This window comes from Apteryx rowi, unplaced genomic scaffold, assembly GCF_003343035.1.
Source record: "Apteryx rowi isolate R43461 unplaced genomic scaffold, aptRow1 scaffold_34, whole genome shotgun sequence".
Lineage (NCBI taxonomy): Eukaryota > Metazoa > Chordata > Aves > Apterygiformes > Apterygidae > Apteryx > Apteryx rowi.
The window spans coordinates 2,340,921-2,363,363 of record NW_020449863.1 but is presented as its reverse complement, the minus strand read 5'-3'; the positions used below and the strand labels follow the sequence as shown (position 1 = coordinate 2,363,363).

The following is a 22,443-nucleotide window of genomic DNA, read 5'->3' as shown; positions in this document are numbered from 1 at the left end:
AATCACATGTCTCTTTCAAAGATTAAAAAAAAAAAAAAAAAAAAAGGCCTTGAGCAGCCATATCTTTTGATGCTTGTATATATCCACACAAATACAAAACCTCAGACATACATTAAATACAAATGTGTACAGTGTCTGTTTTTCTAAACTGTATAATCCTACTGTATGCAGCTCTTCACTTTCAGTTGATTAAAGTATTAGTACATAAACATCTGTCAGAAATAAAGATTAGGCAATGGGCTTGGACTTGCACAGAAGGCAAGCAAGCAAGCAGCACAAATACCGCACAAGTAAAATCTATCTCGTGCAATATTAATCCTTTCATTGCCAGGAACCAACATTTTATTGGCATGAGGCAACAGAAGGGAGAATTTGTTGTTTGTTTGGCTCAGCCAAGCTTAAATTTCACATGGACATTCTACTTATTTATGTCCTGATTCAACTGAAATACTCCACTGAACTGAAAGAAATATAAGGGGGTGTAACAAATCTTGCAGGGGTGAAGAACAAAGCAGAAAACACAGTCTACGCTGAACAGTACATTGCAGTTGATGTAACATGGAAATTTAATTTTTGCATAATTTCAAGAAAGAAAAGTAAAACCAGAATCTACGTATTCTTGGGAACACTAAAAATAAGAGGCTGAAACTTAACATACATAATATGCAAAAACTATTACTTGTTATTTATAATGAGAATTACAGTAAAATCAAAACTAAGAAATGCTTGGTTCATGAATACCCATCCACATCTAATCCCAACCTCTTCTTCTCTTATTCTGGAATTTCTATGGGAAAAAGAAGAAGAAGAAGGGGGGGGGGGGAAGTAGTAGTGGTCGTACCCTGAAGAGTGCTCTATGTAAAAAAAAAAAGATTAATATCACTTTGCATGATATATTACATGTATCCATAAGCTTGGCAATTTCCACCATTCAAGTATTTTACTATGCTATCTAAAATAATTAATGTCGATTCTGAAACTAAAGTTTCAGTCATGTAAAATGGGATGTTGTTACAGTTTCATGCCTTCAACGGCACTTCCACCCTGCACTTCAGCTCCACAGGACAAATCCATCACTTCAACTACCTAAGCCAGCAGCAGACACCGCCCAAATAAAAGAATGGGCACCTGGAGCCACATCCTGGATCCGCCATGAGGGAGGCACAAAGACCAGATTTCTAGCTTACCTCCTCTTCAGGAAGATTCCTGTCTTCCTGACTCCTTCGTCCCAGGAGAACCAATAACAAAATCCTTATGCTGAATTTGGACAGAAATGGAGCAAAGCCCAGACCACTCTGCTGCACAGTCATCCCCAGTGCAAAGCAGTACATGATGCTGTAGGTTGTGCCATGCTGCTTCCAGAATGCCTTAAGACATCTACTTGTTACTCCAGTTAGAGCAACAACATTTTCCTGACAATTTGAAGTCACTGAGGTTTCCAGTCCAAAAAAAAAAAAAAAAAAAAGTAAAGAGGATAAACATAAGGTATTTGGCTACTCTGAAGGCTTCTTTTTCCTCTCCACCCCACCCTCCCCTTTTGTGAATGACAGAAACCAGCTGCAAGCAATGGAGGTGATTCAAATTTTTCATAAAGGACTGAGAATCTTTCACAAGGAATATATTAAGAAACTGAAGCATATTGTGACTTTCTGCATCTGCAACTGGACAGAGACCATTAAGAATGTGGAAGCACTGTGACATTCAAGGTGTTATATCCAAAATACACTCACACTTTTCATATGACTTCCCGTAGAAAGCTTCTGATAGAATCCAGGAAGGTGGACTGCAGTATGTATGAAGACAAATACCTATTTGTAATCCCGCGATTCCCATCAATAAGCTACAGTATGCTAATGATAGTAGGTAATTAATCAACATTGAAAAAGAGAGATGTCAGAAAACATTTCAAAAGTCAGTCAAGAACATTGTTTAGGAGTGCCAGGATTATTCATGATTTTGAACAAACTTATTTTTCATAAGTCTAGAGAGTTATCAAAAAAGCACAAGTTAAGCAAGATTCTTTTTTTCCTCTTCTAAAATCCTCCACATTCTGCAAATGCTAAGATGACATGCACTTTATATACAGAAAAAAGCAGCACAGATATGGAAAAAGACACTGCAGTTTATTATTTTGATTATTTTATTTTTTTAATCTTCAAAATTTTCTGCCTTGAGACAGGAATGCATGATAGATAGAAATGGCTCAAACATCTTCACATGAAACACTCTTAATCATAATTCATTCACAATTATTTTTCTAAAACATCTACAGTTACATAATCCCACCCATTTCCATCCATTATCACAGATTTAATTATTGTTAAACAGTAGTTGCCAGCAATTGAAAGCTGTAAGGCTTTTTGCGTATTAGTAGAGTCTTCTGAACTACAAACACAAGAATAGCACAACTATAACTCTCACTTTACATGGCAACCCCAGGTGACAGATGTTCCAAATGAAATGTGTTGCTTATGTGGAGTTCATAAAAATCAGAGAGAGCTCTGTGCCTCATTAGCTCTAAGATCCTTTTTCCTTTACTAAGATTATTTTCTAAACCTACAGCATATTCCTCATTTGGAACCATGTATTTGATGAGTCGATCTTTATCTTCCATTGCTATTATTTGGCAAATTTGCAAGTCAGGCATACTAGAGCCCTCCAGTAAAACACTATGTACAGAGCACAGTTTAAACAGATGGTTGCTTGGAATCCATACCTCCCTTCATCAGAAGGGAACTACTTTGAGGTTTCTGGAACTGTTGTAAACAAGAGGATATTTTATATATATATGTGTGTATATATATATTTATATTTATATATTTTATATATAAATGTTCTAAATGTCCTTTGGGAGTCCATTTGTTTTTATTTTTCCAAATGATGACTAAATACCTGATCTGTAGCATTTCTCCTGAGAATATACTAGTAAGGGAATGACAGTTTTGATGCACTTTGGAATGGCACAATCACGTAAACGCTTGCACAATTAAGACTTATGAACTCATCCAAAGTTTCTAAACATGATATTCTAACTAAAAACTAAAATACCAGCACAATGCAGCAAGTTAAAAAAGAAAATTCTATGTAATCAAAATATAAACAAGTACATAGGAAATGGATATCTGTCAGTAAATCTATACCTTTTTAAAGTAGGAAACATATGCACTTAAGAAAAAACTGTAGCTATCTGACAAACTTCATTAAAAAAATTACTTTCCAAATGCATAACAAATGCCAAGATATCCCGTAACTGGCCAGGTATAGCCACATGAGAGCTACATGGCTTATAGCAACTCGGGGTTGGGGGAGGAAATCACAAAAATGATAGATCAACAAGTCTGAAAAAATCACATCATCTAAATTACTGTATGCTTGTATCACAACTGCTAAAGGAGCCAGAAAAAAAAGAAAAGAAAAAAAAGCAGTTTAATGATTCTTAGAGTTACCTCTCAAAAAAAAAAAAATCAACTTAATACACTAATCCCAAGCACCAATTTAATAATTTAAGTTAACTGTATTTCTATTTCTCCTACTAGGGATGGAGCAAGTTCTGCTTGAAGGCTTAAAGTTTAACTCTAGAGCCCATCTGACTTTGCGTTCTTGCCACGTGTTCTCTGCCATTCACATTAAGTTCACTGTAAAGACTCTCTTAAGTTTCAGACTCTCTAGACAAGCAATTCTTTGAAGAGACAATTACAACCTACAACTCAAATCAACTTTCAGGTCATGAACAAGTGAAATACACCGGCATCTGGTTAGTCTTTTATTAAATAGTCTGTAAGAATGGAACAACCAACACCGTTCCTTGATAGGATTTGCTTTAGAAATAGCAGCACCTAGGGCAGACCAACTGTGAGCGTGTCCAGACTCCATTAGGAATTAGTAGTGTTAGAAAATTGCATATGTGTTAGGTCAAGAAGGCATTGATGCACATGGCATCATTACATTGTTTTTCCTCTCTCTTTCTCATTAAGAAAAAAACACAAGGAAAACAGCTCTACAAAGAGCTTTTCAGGTTTTTGTTTTCACACCTGGAAAAAAGAGCATACTACTACTCAGCTGGAATCACTCAGTGCTTCTGCTTGGTTTTAGCTCTTTCAGGAAACACTTTCACATAGTTAAGGTGGTTTATTTCAGCTAATTTTTAGAGCTAACCTTTTTTCCAGTATACATTTCATGCCACTTCCTGACTGCAATTTCAGAATTAAGATGAATCTATGATAATGTCCACTACTACCTTTGACCAGATCTTGACACAAACCATGAAGTTGGGCCCTTGAGATGGTTCCACATATTGAACTGAAGGTCAGACTAAAAATCTCACTGAAATTCAAAAGCTGGTGTGGTCATGAATCTCAGCTACTTTTCCCTATTTGAACCCTCACCCCTTAATGAAGTAACGCGCACCAAGGGAAAATAAAAGCCATCCAAGTTGGAAGCGTTAAGACACCGGTGAGTTATCCTGCTGCTCTTCAGTGACGGTAGATTCACTGTGCTCCTCACTTGTCTCGTTGGATGGTTCTTCATAGCACGGCTCTGCAGGATCCAGGCTGCTCCCATCACTTTGCTCCTCACTCTGCTCTTCACTGGCCTCCGCAGACTGCTCCAAGTTGCTCTCCAAGGAAGCTGGAGAGCTGCCAGTTACACTTTCATTTTGATTCATTTCATTAAAAGACTGTGGGAGAGGTGCAGGAGACTGTACAGCATTTTCACTGGCAGGGATGGGCACTTTAGTGGTACCAATTTCTACTACAATGTCATTTTGTGGTAGAGTTACCTTCTCCACAAGTTTCCATTGAATAATACTCATGTCTTTCCCTCCAGTTGAAATCAAGTGACCATCACTATGGGTAAAGCTGACATTTGTCACATGACTACTGTGAGCGCTGTATTTGTGGCTTGGGGCCTATTGAAATAAACAGGAAAATAAATCATACACTTGACTAGAAGAGCACATGATACTGATACCTAAACAAACTACTAACATTTGTGTTTAGCCATTCAAGAGAGTCCTTTATTCACATAAGAGTACCATTTTATATTTGTTTTTTTCCCCCCAAATATCTTCTTTTCTTAAGGCAGAAAGATCTGCATGTGAAAAGTAAAAGACTTAACACAAAGGCCAGCCAACAGAAAGCATCAAGCCTCTGCTTCAGAACTAAAGGATAACTACTGCTACTTCATACATACATATATTTATGCATAAATATATGTATGTGCATATATATATATGATTATTTGTATGATTAAGAACTTTATATATATATATATATACACACACACACACGTATACATATGATTCATACTTCCCCATATAAACTTCATGGGGAAACAATGCTTTTTTCTCTAGCTTTGCTCTCAGGGAAAAAATGTACCATTTGGCTACAAGGTTCCAGAATAACTGGGCTGGAAGCAGATGTCTGGCACAGAAGACTTTATGCAATGCATACAATCACATAGACTAGACTGGTCTAGACTTACCTTTGGCTTGGAACAGGGATACTGAAAGAGATGGACCTTACAAAAATCATCAGCCACTGCTATCACTTTTCGGTTATGGGATCTGACAAGGGCATTTATATCTGTCCCATCTGATCCTTCAGGCCAAACTCCTAGGAGAGAACAGAACAGTTATATTTAGTGATGGTAGTTTTAAAAACTATTTAAAAGGCAATCCATAAACAAAAATAAAATCTATAAAGCCAAAGAAAAGGCAAGCATAGTAAAAGGTAAACAAAATATTCAACTGGAAAATCAAAAAGGTGTTGAATTGAGCTTCATAATTTTTTGCTAGTCTAGCGCCACTCCCTCCCGCAAAACCCCAAACTTCGGCCAGGACAGCCTCTCAGACTTGATAAGTTTCCTAATTGAAACCTCTGTCTTACTTTGCACAAATGTTTTAAAAGCTGATACTGAAGCATTGAACAAGCCGAGATACAGTACACTACATAGAGAATTCTTTTGTTTTTTAAAAATTCAGGGCAATTTTTAATATTTGCATGATGGGAAAAAGACAATTGATTGATGATACTTCGCACAGAAACCCAGCCTGTACATGTTTCATAGACAAAAATGCTGTCAAGTGCTTAAGTACAATTCAATATGCTTTTAAGTGAGAAGCATGACGCTGATATGTCTAGACAAAAGAATAACAACATTGCCTGGAGGAGAAACACTGAATAAATACAGGGCTGTAGTTCTAACAACAAATAAATAAAGGCATTAGATATTTCTGTAACAAAACTTGTGATTCACATCCGGGAGAAAAACTGAACAAAAGCTAAGCAAGGGGTTATAAGATGCTAATTTACACCAAAGTGTTTTTTTTTAATAATTGAGACTTGTTTTTTTTGAATAACCAGCTATGCTATTTTCTCTTCTTTTTAATTTAAGAATAGAAAGACCAAGAGTCAAGATTGGGTCTCTTATTCTGTATCTTTGGGGTTCATGAATTCTTTTAGCAGTTCTAAATGTAAGACAACCCTTTGTTATAAGACAGCAGGATTTGCTTTCAATGTATGAGGTAAGCATGAGAAAACAAGGCATTAATGTGTCCAAGTATTTCGTGTTTAAGAACTTAAAAAAAAAAAAAAGAATATGAAGTAGTATAACTTGGTTATTAGGTATGACAGCAGCACCTCAGTTTTAATAAATTCTGCTAGCCAGAAGTAAGTCTCTCCAAAATAATCTGCTCCGAGAAAGATGTGGGAAATGTGCAGTAAATGAGGGAGTGACTTCAAGTGCTTGGGCTGAAGACTGATGATACTGCTAAGCCAACACAAAAATATTTACTACCAAAAAGGAGCAGTGCTACTCATCCCCACCATGCATTCCCATCCTCTTTCTTCTGCTGACAACAGGGCATGCCTGACCCCATGGACACGCTATCCATAGAGCAAAATTAGTAGAACAAGCAAATGTACACACTCAAAAGCCCCAAACCCATAAACTTAGCCCTCCCTCCTGCACATCCAAGTGAGCAGTCCTCTGCTTGTTTGGATCCCTGAGCCAGCTCACCAAAGGGTCAGTCTTGACTCTTCTTGACTTCTCCTTTGGGTAGTAGTAAACTGGTGGTTTGACTTAGTTGCTCTGTCTGATTTAACAGGAGAATACTTTGTCTGAGATCAAGCCATAATTTTAAGATTCTGGAAAGGGTGTCAGACTACTAGACAATATAAAATTAAAGCTTGATGGATCTTGGCTAGGAAGTTTACTTTTATATTTTCTAGATTAAATATATTCTCTCTGCCCCAAAATAACATCATATTATCTGCTGTATCTACTTTACTCCAAGGTCCCTCTGGCACTTTGAAGATTTTTAGAGCAGTTGAGACTAATTAAATTTAATCCAGAGTGGTTAGAGCGCATATTAATCTGGAAGGGAATGCAGACAGAATCAGCAGACATATCCACTGAAGAGCAGTTTAAAACAAGAAGTAAAAAAGGCTGGAAAGCCTCAGAATGGTGGTTATGGGAGCTGCTCATCTCTAGGGCCAGACTGAAATCAGATGACAAGTCACCAGCAGTTTCTATTAAATGGTCAAAAGACAGAAATCAATGGTCTAAATGTTCACATCAAAGCTGATGAGACTGTTCCAGTCAACTCCTTGTAAGCGACGAACTGAACACAGAAATGGAATTATTTCTGCATTCCCACACCTAATCTCTTCAGATCAGGGATAAAGGACATTTCTAGAAAGCGCAGGGATTCAGAAAGCTGTTCCTCATATTCTACCTGTTCTATTACCAAATGCAGTGGTAAAATTTCAGTACCTATGAGGAAGACACCTTCTACCACATTCAAATTTTAGGTAGATTTCAAGTACTTGGCATAAAACGTTAAATGGCTTAAGACACTAGGCTATTCCAGAAGGAACATTCAGTACATTTGCTTTGCACAGCAGTGATGAAAATACTTTGTAAAGATCTTATAGTAGCATGGAACACAGCCTTGCTTTTTCACTTTCTCTGTTTTCTGTTGAATATTCTAATATCCCATTTGAAAAAGCCATTTATGTTACAGTCTTCATTATTTTGGTCTTAGCTCCACAGCAGCACAGAAAGTTAGGAAATGAATACTGCAGACAGATATCCTTAATCAGTCTAGCCTTACATGCACAAGACACTAGGAGGAAACAGCCAACTCCTCTCATTTTCACCAAGACAGACTGAATAAAAAAGCACATATAGAACCCAGTTTGATTCAGGAGCCAGTATTCTCAAAGAAACAACAAACAACAATATTCAGCTCCACAAACAGTATGTTCCGATTAATTTCTTCCACCTACCTCAAACTCCAAACAACTCAGAAAAATATTTTCACAGTTAATCAACCAGTCAGCATCCTCCCCTGACCCCACCTATTTTCCCTGCTCTGCCACAGATCTTTGGTACCCAGGGAGAAAGGAAAGTAGGCTGGCTATAAAGGCCAGACTGCCTTCTACCCCATTAATATACCATACAAGAGCATCACTGCTGGTACCAAACCAACCACAATCCTTTAAAACTACTTGCTCATTAAGGATTTGATGGTCCAAGAATATACATGACAGTTGTGAGAGGCTACATAAAACACTCAGATTTATCTGATCTTCTTCTACCCTACACATAAACTGATACTCGAAGTTGAACTCCTAGTAGCTGTGAAGAAAAGGCTTATAGATCTAACCCTCACCTCTCTGAAGAATTTAGTGATTTACTTCTACTTGCTTTTGATGTTTCCTACAATGTGAAGAACTACGGAAGGCATCTGATATCAGCGGCGAAAGCAAAGCATTCAGCATCCAGCTCACATGAGTTGGTTTACGACACTGACAGACTGAACAATACTTTTCAACTCCTCACAGAGGGGCTCCTAATTTAAGGCCAACAGAGCTGCTCTAGGCAAAAGTAGTTTGAACTATTTGGCCACAGTCTCGAACGGCAGTATTAAAGTCACATCTGTCAGCTTTGTAATTTTTTGTACACTTAATTTTTTTTAAATAAACCACTAGGCAAAGAATCTGTTTACTCTTAAAAGCACTTTTACTCTTTAGAAGCAGTGTATATTACTAACTGCTTACTGCAGGTCTCAAGGTGCTGTCATGCTTTTAAGTCATGAACTATATCCTATACTCACATCTTTACTAATTGCTAGATCTGCTCCTATCCTGAAACCAGGAAGCAAGGAGAATGTGTGTATACCATATGAGGAATTCAAAATATCAGCTTTTTGGTTCAAAGCCCCCAGAATCGATAGACTAAAATGACAGCAGAAAAAATCAAACCACGACCTTCAAGATTAAACAGAAATCAAGTATACACTGTCTACGGAGCATACTCATACCCAGTGCTCTATATCACAGACAAGTATTGTGGTCAGTCTCTTGGTTTGACATCTCAGCACCATTATCACTAATTATTAACAGCATATTTCTAATGACAAATTGAAGCAAAATAAATAACAAAAGCACAGCCTGAATAGTTTAAAAGCAAGTTAAATGATGCTTACCAAACACCTGAAAGCCTAGCACACAAGTGTATGTTGTCCAATCTATATCCTTACAGTCAGAACGATTCCTGATTAGCTTACAGCCACTTGGAATGTCCCCTTTAAAAAAAGTGAATGACAAGTTATGACATATAACTTCAGATTTAAAAACATGCTCTTTAAAGATGCTATGGCTAATGGAGACAGTAATAAAAAGCATCTTAAGAGTCTAGAATCATACTGTAGAGGCAAAGATAGACCCACACTATGTTATACTCTAGGTCCTTTATCAAATTCCAAATATTTGAATCTTCACTCGGTATCCAAGAGCCACATTTACTTCTCATTTCCCTTTCCAGTGTACCCCAGTACACTGTTTCAACATACCTCAAAAACACCTCCCTGTAGTTTGGGTCCCCTGCTACCTGATCTACAAAATGTTTTAATAGGTTCTGTAGTAGCAGAATTTATCCTTCTTACCACCTCCATCAATATGCCAAAATCCAATCAATCATTCAGGAAGCTCTGCTTTTAACAACAGTGAGAAACTATTGCCACAGGAGCCTTAAATTGCTTTTCCACTTCTAACTAGGAAAGGAATGATTATTTTCCCAAAGAACGTCCATCTTTCTATATACCAGTTGAGTGCTCATGGATCACAGCTCTTTGCTTCCCTACGTAGGCAATTATAATCACCAACATGTTCTTTTGGCAGATTCAAATACTGAACTATCCAGAGTTGAAATGTAAGTTGCAATCAGGCAGAAAGGACATGTTAAGGTGCCAGATATATTAAACTACTCAGTATCAGTGGCTCTTCTTGCCTGTACAGGACCAGAACCTACAACCCTTGTGTTCCAGTTAAAACCATAGGAAGACAAGAATAAAATAATAGTTTAAAAATACACTCATTTGCACTATGGAAATTGAACTTGTGACAAAACTAGTACGTATTACAGTTAAATTCATATTTGAACATATTAAAAAAAGACAAGTAAACATGAAAATACTATTGCCATTAACTGATGCAAGTAGTAGTATTCTTTGGTCAGTTTTCAACACTACCAGCTAAGATAAAGTTAAAACAAACAAACAACAATAAAAAAAGAACAGTGGCACAGACTCACTGGTTTTATTCCCCCAAAATAACTGGTTTTGTTGGCACTAAACAAACAACTGTATAAATTATTTTCAATCTACAAAACTTTCAGGCTAACATCAAAACCTAATGCCACTTGTTCTGTAAATTCTAAGCTGTTAACCTGATTTATGACCTTGTAGAGAAGTAAGCTATATTTGGCATTGCCATTAGGTAATACGCAGCTCTGAGTAACATCAAGATATCAGGTTACAAAAGTTCAAATTAGTTCCTTTGTCAGTAAGCATTTTGTGCAGTCTTGATCAAACCTATTCTTCTATATGTTCTGATAGCCAATACATATTTCTGTTTCCAGTATATTTAATTTGATACTTACAGTATAATATTTCATAGTCTCCTGAGTTTGACATTATATACTTGTTGTCTGGGGACCAGTCAAGGTGTGTAATATAGCTGGAATGTCCCTAAAGAAGAATGCAACAACACCAATATGAAATGTATGTTTTAATCACAACAGAAACAAAAATTGTGCCCACAGATGTGACAATTAACATCCAAAAAAGTATCCCCCTGCACCCTGCCAGATCTGCAGCACTTCCCTTGTGCTCCTTGTGCTCAAGGATACCCTCACAAGCTTTTCAAAAGCCTCTGCTATGTGCCTTACACCACACATGTTAATGCCAGCTACAGGGGTTTTTCCCTATACACACAGGATCATCACTGTAATAATAAAAACACTTTGGCCTGCTCACATATTTATCACCATCACTAGCACACTGAGTCCTAAGCAGCTACCTTTCTGCTATATTTGATGGAGAAGCTAAATGCATCTGTTTAGAGAGTTTTTCCTATGCATGAATTTTTTTTGTTTGATAAGCATAGTACTAAGAATGATATGAAAGCCTCCAGGGAAGCTGTAATTTTGTAAAAAGAATAAGTTATTTATCCATAGAAGGGGGAATAGGAAATGAGTAAACGTAGCTTCTGTTTTACTCTTTTTTCTCTCCTCCAATCACCCATTTCTTCTTACTGCTTCTCCCTCCCTAATAAGATCACCCATTTTTTGCTTCCTAATCATTCTGCCAGGCATCTTTTGATGCCACCCTCATGACTGACAGCTTCCAATTCATCTCCTTTCCCCTCCCAGCACGTGATACGAAGGCAGGGTCTCCAGAGCCACGCTGGGTGCCTCGGTCCTGCCTGCGTCACGTAGGACCGTGCTGGAGCACGGGCTGCCCTGGGCCTCCTATGACGGGGCTTCCAGCAGCCACACTACCCATCGCTGACTTTTTGACAGCCAACTGCAACAGAGGCTGTTTGCCTCCAGAATTACGTGTAAAAATATAGTCATCTCCACTCCCCTGTCACCATGCCTTCTGTAAGGGATTTCAGAAATGCTTAGGGGAAAAAAAAATAATAACCCTTAAGATTTATTTTTCTTAGGAATTAGTCTCTGCTTCTAGCAGAGGAACTGCATATTGACATACCTACTTTGCAGTCAAGGGTAGGATATATGATATTAACATGCCAACTTGTTATTTTGAAGAAAAAAAACCAACGTAGGATTGGCTAGAATTTTTTCTCTTATTTTCCAAGCCTTAAAATTTGCAAGCTAACTCCAACATGGAAAAGAATTGGTCAGTCATTTACAAAATCCTGCCAGACATTTGGCAGCTGTTAAAATTCCTAGGGGAGGTGGGGGAGTGAACAAAGCAATTGGCCAGGGGGCTCCATGCTGGAAAATCCCTTCAAGCAAGCAATCACTAAATGATGAATCAGAACATAACAGTGTCATAATATTTTAAATAGCACAATCTTATTTTCTATTAAAATCTTTCTTCAATAGCTATCACAGATAAAGCAACATTTTATTCTTTCCTTCTGTGTACCTTTATATACAATGAACATAATTACTCATGTTATCATTGGCTATTAAAACTATCTGACTAAATGGAAACCATCTCCTTCATTGGTAATGTTTACCCGTTTCAGACTTAAGTGGTACAAGGGTTGAAATGTCCACAGCTTATGGGATGGGCACACTGATTATTTCAGGTTTAGCCTAATAGTGTGGCTTTTATCCCACAGCAAGCTCAGTAGATGCACAGCCCTTGCTGTCTCAGTGATGTAAGGCAAACACGACCAGGGCCAGTTACCCCAGAGCTGCTGATACCCTGGAAGTTCATAACCTAGCCCATACCTTCAGATTGCTGTCTGCATATCTGAAGCCCTCAAAACAGCTGCATGAGCCAAAATGGTTGTTTCAGCTAATCGGAAATTCTTTCTGATCACAACCAACACCATCGCTCACCACGGAAACAGGCTTAGAAGTTAGCCTATTTCATGCAACAGAAAACCTGATCACGACTGAAAAGTTATTTATACATAGTAGTGCGATCAGCTTATACCCAATGTGATGCTGGTCTAGTAAATAAAATATTTCTAAAAGGATTCAAGTAATGTTTTCAAGTTGGAGGAAATAACCAGAGGTTGACTACCAGAAGGACTGAGTCATCCTACTTGGACGTCACTCGCTGGGCTACTGAATGACCGAAGAATGCCAAAAGGACACGGTGCCAGAGCACAAACACCTGACCAGGAAAGAGCTCAAGGTCTCAAACATACCAAGGTGTCTCCCTGCTTAATATCAAGCTGGTATCAGCCCACAAGCGTGCTGGCAGCCAGCACAGAGGAATACAGGGTGTGTGAAACTCGATCACCAGCCTCGCTACTCAGCCCAGCGAATTAATACACTGCTGCATTCTGCACAAACTGAAAGGGTCAGAGAAGCTCAGCTCAGAGAGAAACCAGGTTGCTAATTTTGGCTTCCTCATGCAATCACTCACATTAAAAAAAACAAAAACAAAAAAAACCCACCCTGCTTTGAAGCCCTAACCCTTCTGTCTGAGTATAACAACATTCACTTCTCCCATCCCTTTTTGAACCCTTTTCTTTCCCCACTATCAAGATGGGGGGAACAGACAGACAGACACAGATGCCTAAATAGAAGCTAAATACTTTAAAATGTCTGGGGGTGTATGAGGAGGAAAAGGACAAGGAAGGAGAGAAACACATTACAGTGGGGTGATAATCTTTTGTTTCAGTGCAGATTCTCCCTACTTAGTACACTGAAAACTGGTTATTGATTCATCTTCCAAGCTACTAGTAGCTTTGGAATTACGAGATCACTTATTATTACACATTTATTGTGTAAATAAGATGTCTGCAAACAAACTGCATTTCTGCATCCTGTTCAGGAGAAATGGTTCTTAGTTTGTTCTGCTTTTAACGGCTCCCTCCAGGTAACAGTGATTAGAACAGAGAACAAAGTAGGGGTCAACACATCAGTCAGTGCTGGTTTAAATTATAACATGTTCTCTCCTGAACAGAATACGTACACTATACAGAAATAATGATCTCATACATCTTGAAAGAGCTCACACAGACCTTGAAGTAGGGTGAGCTGAATATTAAATATGTCTTGGCTCTCGGACTGGCCTTCCTGGGCAGACCTGATTTCTCATCCCACATTCACCTAGTGATCACTGGGCTGTCTGCTGACCCCAGTGCCACCAAAACCATCGGCCGCCTCCTGCCCGCTGGTTCAACAAGCCGAGTCCGTGGAAGGAGGTGGAAGAGGAAGGAGAGCCAGAGTCAACGTGGCAGCTCTGAGGCCACCGGCCCCGGCTCAGCACGGTGTGGCGGGATGGCCGGCCATGCAGCAAAGCCCACCTTGTTGGGGACGTGCTCCTTCCAGCCGCTGCAGTTGAAGCCCATCTATTCTCCCTCACTGCCCCCTTCCCACCAGGGCCACCCTTCCCCCTCGGCCCCCCACCACCACCCGTCTCCTCTCAGTCGCAGCAGCCTCCCCTTCCCACTCGCGCTGGCTACCCCGTGCTATGTCGCTCGCGGAGCACACGTTGCAGGGGCCAGCCCTCCTCCGGGGCCAACCCCCGCTGCACGGGGGCAAACCCCACTTTCGCTGGGGTTTTGCTGCCTGCTGCGGCTGGGCCCAGGCCGCAAGTTCAAGCGGCACCATCTAGATGGCCCAGTGCGTGCACCTTTCCTCGGCTCAACGCCCCGACGAGCAGAAATCCCTCAAAGATACCGTACGCATCGCTAACAGGCTCACTAACGCCTGTTCATTTTCGCCCCATAGTTTCCGCTGCAAAGCCTATGTCAAAGGCCGAGAAATTCTAGTAGACAATCTCATCTGGGGACACAATTCAGGCTTATGGTCTTTCCCAGTATTTTCAAATTAACAAAGCAGTTTGAGAAGTGTTCTTATTTTTAAAGAAATGCAATTGGTTACAAATACATTAGAAGTGTTTCAATCAGGGGATGCTTCCTTAAAAAAAATTCGTATTTGAAATATGAATCTATTTTTATAATATCACTTGCAAATCCCATTGAGGCTCAGATGTTCTTTATGTGAAACCAAGAGACAGCTGAACTTTAGGCCAGGATATTAGACAACATTAAGCAAAATAGAAAAACTGCGTCATTTCTTGAAATTGATATTTTTAACACTGGGGAAACCTCATACAAATATAAGCACTAATATAAACTCCGCTACTTGTGTTGCACTTGCTTTTACTTACACTGGGCTAGAAATTAATTCTTGAAAGGTAGCATATCCCCAATTTCCAAATTTTTAATAACAATGGCAGCTTAAAATAGTGCATACTTGCAACCTCCAAAATTACATCTCCTAATGAAATCCCACCATCAGCATTATGCTGGTCCAAGAAGTACTTACCAATAGAGTGAAAATAACCTCAAAACAACTGTAATATTTTCCCAGAAAGATTTTCAGCATATAGATACACAATGTCTTCTGCATCTTACTGCTAATTTCCTATTTCAGACAAAGTTTGAGAAATCATTCGTATTTGACGCAAAAGGGTTCACCTAACAACTAGCAGTTCTGAAACCAATCAGACTGAAGTCTAAAATCTGCAAAATCCTTAGGGGAGCCAGGGGGGAAAAATCACAAAAGGTCTAACCAAACTAAAAATGGAAAGCATCAACCTAGAGAGAGATATTTTCTTTTCACTTCACCTGCTTAAAATCTTAGTGTGTGTATAATTAAAATGCAAGAATTGCTGATTATTTTTGCTTCAAAACTTACAGTGCATTTTCCATATCTGCTATATTTTCTTCCATTTTCTGTTACTACGTAGAGGTAAATAAAGTTGTCATGGGATCCAACGGCAAGTAAGGTGCCATCTATAATACAAGATCAAAATATTTGATATAGATTAACAGAATATGTGTTTTCTAAAATTTAATGAATCAGATTTATCACTAAGGCAATAGTCTCAAGCTATTGCTCATGAACTGTATTTAAAGATACATAGCTGATTATGTTGTTTTTCAGTTTGTATCATTTTACTTTGTGGGTATGCTTTTTGGGCAAGTTCTTTCACCTCTACTCTTTTTAAGCAAGTGCCCAATGGACAGGGTAGTGGATTATAAATCCTCAGATTGCACTGATTTCTGGAAATATTTGACAGCAGGCAGGCAGACCAGAGTTTTCTGAATTACAAAAAAATGCAGAACAGCATTTACTCTCCAGTCAGTTTTTTTTTTTTTTTTTTTTTTAAATGATTGCTTATAAACCAATACTAAATAAGATCTAAACAACAGTAACTGGAGCATTTAGACATGACTAGCAGTTTTCTAACCCTTGCTGTCTCTAAAAGGTTCATGGCCCAGAGTTGCCTTGAACCATGACCAAACGCCTCTGTAGTGTTAATGAACATCAGCGCTCTGAACTAAATTGCTACACTTGGCAGGTGTGGCAGCAGCAGAGCCATGTTTTGCCCACTGACATGACATTTCATGCAAAAGCAAACAAGAAACAGATTTATGAGATTCTTATTCCATTGAGTTTTAACAGTGAGGACTCAGCCTTTGATGATTTGTCATGTCTGAAGAGGAGACTCAATACTGGCTTGTAGGCCACGTAGTCCCATAGCAAATACTTTATAGTGAACAGCTCCGAGTTTCAGACAGACCTGAACTTAATTTTATGGTTTTATAGTAATAAAGTTTGAAAATTAACTAAAAAAAAAAAATTAAAATATTACTGAAAGCTATTTATAGACTATTAGAGTAAACTGAAAATTAATAGCTCTCCCTTCTCTGTTAACCTGCCAGCTAGTTAGTTGAGAATTATTACTTTTTCTGGGAGCAGAGTTAACATTTGTTATAACAGCATAGATCAACATAAAGGAAAGGCTGAGATAGGTGACTAACATTTGCAGTTACAAAACTAAGATTTAGCATACACAAATCTGTAACAAAGTATTTAGGTAGATATTAATGATTTTAAACCAATTTTTTCAAAGCTCTACCTTTCCTGGTAACTGGCAGTAATTTGGCATGGGTAAATACAGCTTAACTGAAAATATTTCATTTATCAGAAATTAAAATATGCAATCATTCTGAATGTATGAGAAGTCTGCCTACCTACTGAGTAGCGCATCACTGAGAGCTGTTCATTGCCATCAGTGTGTATTGAAACCAGATCCCTTGTTTCTGCATCCAAAACAAACCACCTAGAAAGAGGAGAATTCCAATGAGTACCATTTCCACTACACAAAAAAAAGCAAGAAAAAGAGCAGTAATCATTGCCTTCCTTCTTGTTCTCATGCTAGCCTTTCAAGGGTGAACATCTGTCTTTAATACATTGCTTTTTTGGTTCACAAAGTGATATAAGTTTCAGTGAAGAATAGATAGGAATCGTATATACAGCCTTTTTTTAATTATTCTTTAACACTGTAATAATCAACAAAATGTCTACTGGATGATAAACACACCACCAGATAGCTAATATGACTGCAACTTATCATCCTGAAGCCTAAAGGCTACAGCTGAAGTTTGAATTTACAACTTCTACCCTATTTTGAAAAACGGCTTTGATTTATAAACTAATCTTTCCATTTGTATGAAGCAAAGTTGAAAAAAAATAGTGGGAGTAGGAAGGAGTGAAAAGCATTTCTGTACTCATTTTAAAACACAAAGTCTATTCTACTTGGTATTTTTGTCAATTCTTTCCATTTCTATCAATAATTTTCTCAAAGTAAGATGGAACAACCATTTATTGAAATCTGACTGTTTGTCACCTAGCATTTTTTCTATTTCCTGCTTGGATGATTTATATAACTAAGGTAATTAATTGCATACAGCGATTTTGTATTATTAGTTTAAGAGCAACTTCTATGTTGCAATATTAGTTATGAATCCAGAATAAATAACTCTAGAGCAGTTATACAAAACTGCTCTGGCAGGATATGAATAATTTATAGAGTAAAAAAAAAGTTTTCTAGTTTGGAGTAGTTAAAAAGTAATTAGGAATAAGAAATCCATTTGAGAATTTTTATTGTAAGCCTGCAGAAATGATCTGAAATGACAAAGCTCAAAAGACAAAACACCACCTAAAACATACACTATTTTTTAACAGTAATTTGGCCAGCTCCGGTACAAAGTAATGTAGTAGCAATTCACATTTGCACACTTAACACAGATACACAGCAACAAGCATGACACTTATATGAAGGGAGGAAAAGGTTCTCTGCTTAGTTTAGAAGCATTAGACTCTTGACTTGAAGGTAAATAGACCCAGAACAAGGAAAGTAAATTAGTTTCTAACCCAGCATCGAGCATGCAGGGTTTCAATTTCACTCGGAGATCTCAAGAGATGTTGTAGGATAAAGGCACTTGGATTCCCAATTTCTAACTCCAGAAAGCTAACTCCAGCCCTCCAAAAGCTATCATGTGTTGTGAGCCCATAGAAAGCACTCAACTCTAAGGGCACAGATAGTGCAGCACAAAAAGCTCAGTACACCGAAATAGCCACAGACAGCAGATCGGGCAGGATCAGCAAACTGAGCCTTTTGCAATGGTTTTGATACCCATGTAGCTCCCATTAATAGAATGAACATTAGCAAACACAGAAAAAGAAAATTTAGTAAAAAATAGTATATATGCATATCATGAAAACACAAGATGTTGACATGGCTAAACCCATTAAAGCTGCCCTCAGAATTTCATTTCTTCAGTTTGAAGTTCTGATTTCCCAACTATGTTCATGTGCTAAGGCTACAATTCTGTATCTAATGGCAAATAATGAATTCACATACTGTGGAAATGAGTAAGCCATTTCCACCCACTGTGTAACACATAGATATCTAATATTCAACTTAATGGAACAAGCATATTGCTAAAACTAAGACCATCTATTCCAAAACAAACTTATATAACTTAAAATAAACTCCAGGAACAACAATACACATAACTCAGCTCTAGAGGTGGAACAGAGATCCTAGCTCTCACTGATCCCATGTCTGAAAGCCAGATATCTGGAAAATGGCCTGGTCCCAATGGCTTAAAACCAATTTGTGGTTAGAGGACCACATGAAAGAAATAAATTAAACAATACACACACACAAAAAAAACCCCCACAGCTCAACATGCCACTGACTGCTAAATAATCTGTGTGCAAGACAGATGGAACCACTGGAAAACAGCTAATATGTTTTCACTGAACAGCAATAGAAACCAGTCTCAGTATTTCTGCACTGTAATCTAAGAAGTGGACCTTTGATTACTTCCAATCTACACACTGAAACTTTGTAGGTTACCTGAATGCATTAGAAAATATAAATTGCTATTCAGTTATCCAAATCCTGCCTGCTTGTTTTTGCTAAATGTTACTTTCTTATATCTGTCTGATATGGCAGGTAGGGGTGCAGATGTTTACAAAATAAGGGTGGGTGGGGGCAGAAGGGAAGAGAGAAGAGAGGGCAGCTACACCGCTTTGCTACCATTGAAAGAAAAACTATTACTCCATCACAACAGCAAAATTGCTCTGAAAGTACATCTGATGGAACTACAATGGAAATGTAAAGAAAGCACATACAGTCATTGAGTTAAAGTCATCTTATTTTTGAGAAACATGAGAAGCTGCTCTGAAAGTCAATGCACTACTGCATCATTCCTTTTTTTATGTTTTTCTGATCCAGCAGAGCCAACAGCACTCCTTGTCGCTGCAGCCCAGGCTGGCGATGGACCTCGTGTGCCTGAGCAGCAGCACAGGAGTGAGGAAAACCTTCTATTTCACTAAAAAACGTAGGCACTATACTGTAAAATCTATTTATTTGCCAGGATGACAGAGCATGATGCCTATTTATTTCTTTTGGGCAGCAGGATGTGGTACCTTGAGATAAAACTAAGCGTACCAACACCAGTGATCGCCTTCTTCCCCGTGGCAGGGGGGTGGGCTCCTTCCCAAGCCCTAGTGAGGACAGCTGCGCAGGCAGCCTTAGGGAGAGCCGGACCACGACTCTTTGGAAACGCACAAAAAGATACAGGGGGGCAGCTGGGGCAGGGACATTTTTCTCTTTGCACTGGCCCAGAACTTCAGAAAATTTGCGGATGCTACGAGCTGGTTTCCTGAATGCCTTTTACTGTTCTGCCATTGCCCCAAAGTAGGTGATGCTCCAGTTAACGTTTCTTATTTAAAATGTAAAATACCAAAAGCCTAAAACACAACCAGAAAAACCATGCAAAACAACCCACTTTACTGAGAGCTCAGAGGAGGTATTGCGGGGTATCAAACACGATACAAAACTCCTGCTGCTCTTATAGCCCACATTGAAGCACTTGGCGTAAGAGGTAGCATTTTGTGATATTTGTCCCTTTTCTCCAGACTTTTTTCTGGAGAAGAGACACAATCCTAGCAGCAAACTTAGCCAAGTGTAGAAGTAGTCAGTGCAACGTGACAATTTTGATGTTACTTTAGAAAGGAAGCGCTGGTAGCATCTAGTTCAGCAGTTTCTTGATGCTTTCTCAGGCTTTAATCGGACACGCTCTCTTCAATCGCCTGAGGTCTCCCAGCATCATGACAAACAGGAATTGCCAGCAAGAAAGCCAGTCTCCACAAAATGCGTTTCCAGTCTGGTGGATGCAGCAGTTCAGCAGCGCACTGCACAGAGGCCTTTATTACAAACAGCTGGGTTCCACCTTAGGACTGTGGTTCTTGAGAGGATCCTGCTCCCCAAATGAATGTATGCAGCAAATGGCAGCTGACCTTGCACAAGTTCTGCTGGGCCATGAAATGCAAAGCTTGGCTGCCAAGTGAACTCTTAAACTTCTGACTTGCCGATCAGATGAAATAAACACATGAATGATACCCCAGCTGTAAAAAAGCTTTTGCTTTTTCTGATTTTTTCCTAGTTGTTACTGAAGATAACATGCTTACTTGGTTTGTGAGTTAATATAAGCAATGAAGAATTTTTCTGATTTTAATCTGTTTCCTGTCTTCCCACTCCTTTGGCATTTTCAGCATTTATTTTAAATAACCCTTCTACCTAAATAAGAAATTATTTATTTAGAGATAAAAAAAAAATCTGTAAATAACTCTCTTTTGGAAAACAAATTGTGATCCATGACATGGTCATCAATTACTGATAACTTACATCTGTGAATACACTTTTTTTTTTTTTCTTTCTCTCTGATGAAAGCATAGGGAAACAGAGTATTCCAAAGTAGTAACATATTCTTTCACTAACCCTTGCAATTGCTACAACATTCTTTGGGTAATCTGAATATTGAACCTGCAATGTGCTAATCAGAGCACAGGTTGTTTAGGCTTCTTCACCTTTACACTGCAAAAGATGCTGAACTGGTGCAAGTCTGAACAGCTCTATTGACTGATTCATCTCCTTGGAGTATTGGCTCAGCTGGTCTTACCTGCCAGCCTTCAGTTTTCTTATTAGGGTTGGTGACTTTTGCAAGAAGCTTATCAGTCTTTTTGTCTGCAGTGCTTTTGAGTACTTTTATCAACAGCACTCAAAATACTCTACATGATTAGTCACAGGAAAATCTGCTTCCCTGCAAATACCACCACTGGCAGCATGGCACAATAACCTGTACAGTACCTTGAAAAACTCAATTTTCTGGTAGGATTTCTGATTGCTAGCCCTCCCTATTTTTTCAGCTGTGCATTTCCAGCAAACAGCAGGATCCAAAAAAGGATTAGTTCTCTCCAGTCCAGACAATCCTAAACAATCGATGAACAGACACACAGCAGATATTTAAAAAAAACTGGTAACAAAACACACAGCAGACCATTTGGAGAAAGCCCCAAAAGACAAATGATACCGAAACACACATCATGGGAAGTGGTACGTAAAGTACACTCCAGAAACATGACATGCCAGGTCCAATAAAAACATACTACGGTGAAACATCAGAGAATGGGAAGAGAGGTAGAAAATTCAGTTTTCTTCAGATGTCAGAATTTTAACCCTCAAGCCCAGCCTTGTCAATGCCCCACTCCCTATCCCCGTCTTACTGACCTCTGTGCTGGAAGCAACGTGGCACTAGAACTGCAAAAAATATTGTATGTCCAAGGTTTTGGTGTATTGAATTCTAAACAGATTAGAATCATTTAATATTTGCTTTATGAGTCTTGGGGTATGAATCAAGTAAGTTATTATATAGTTAAGGCTTGAGAGATTTTTTTCCTCTCTTACAGTAATCCAGATACTTCACACAAATCTCATTCCTCCAGGAAATAACACCCTGAGATTGGTTTATCTGGCATGGAAAGCACCACATGATATCGTCAGTTAGTCAGTAAATCTAAAACTGCTCTGTTTATCTTGTTTCACAACTCCATTTATTTCTCATCCACTTGTACGCTTACCAGACCTCATTTCAATTCAGTTTCAGTTGTGTATATCAAACCTATCATTGAATCATGCAATATCAGAATGCAATAAAATATAATAATGGAAATAACTGCTTCATTCCAAAAAGAACATAGGAAGAAAATAATAAGGCCATCACTATAAACATATCCAAT

The 22,443-nt window shown here is 38.5% G+C and overlaps 1 protein-coding gene across 3 annotated transcripts in view; it reads right to left on the bottom strand.

Moving 5' to 3' along the window:
• Positions 1 to 2,104: 2,104 nt before the first annotated feature.
• The window catches only part of EML4 (echinoderm microtubule associated protein like 4), a 127,217-nt gene continuing 106,878 nt past the window's right edge, over positions 2,105 to 22,443 (bottom strand). For all 3 annotated transcript variants that reach the window (XM_026072371.1, XM_026072370.1, XM_026072369.1), the window contains exons 19-24: positions 17,043 to 17,131; positions 15,700 to 15,797; positions 10,945 to 11,032; positions 9,491 to 9,589; positions 5,482 to 5,612; positions 2,105 to 4,906 (exon numbers count right to left, since the gene is read on the bottom strand). In XM_026072371.1, the coding sequence (XP_025928156.1) occupies positions 4,442 to 4,906; positions 5,482 to 5,612; positions 9,491 to 9,589; positions 10,945 to 11,032; positions 15,700 to 15,797; positions 17,043 to 17,131 (970 nt within the window). In that variant the 3' untranslated portion in view covers positions 2,105 to 4,441. The remainder of the gene's footprint in view (positions 4,907 to 5,481; positions 5,613 to 9,490; positions 9,590 to 10,944; positions 11,033 to 15,699; positions 15,798 to 17,042; positions 17,132 to 22,443) is intronic.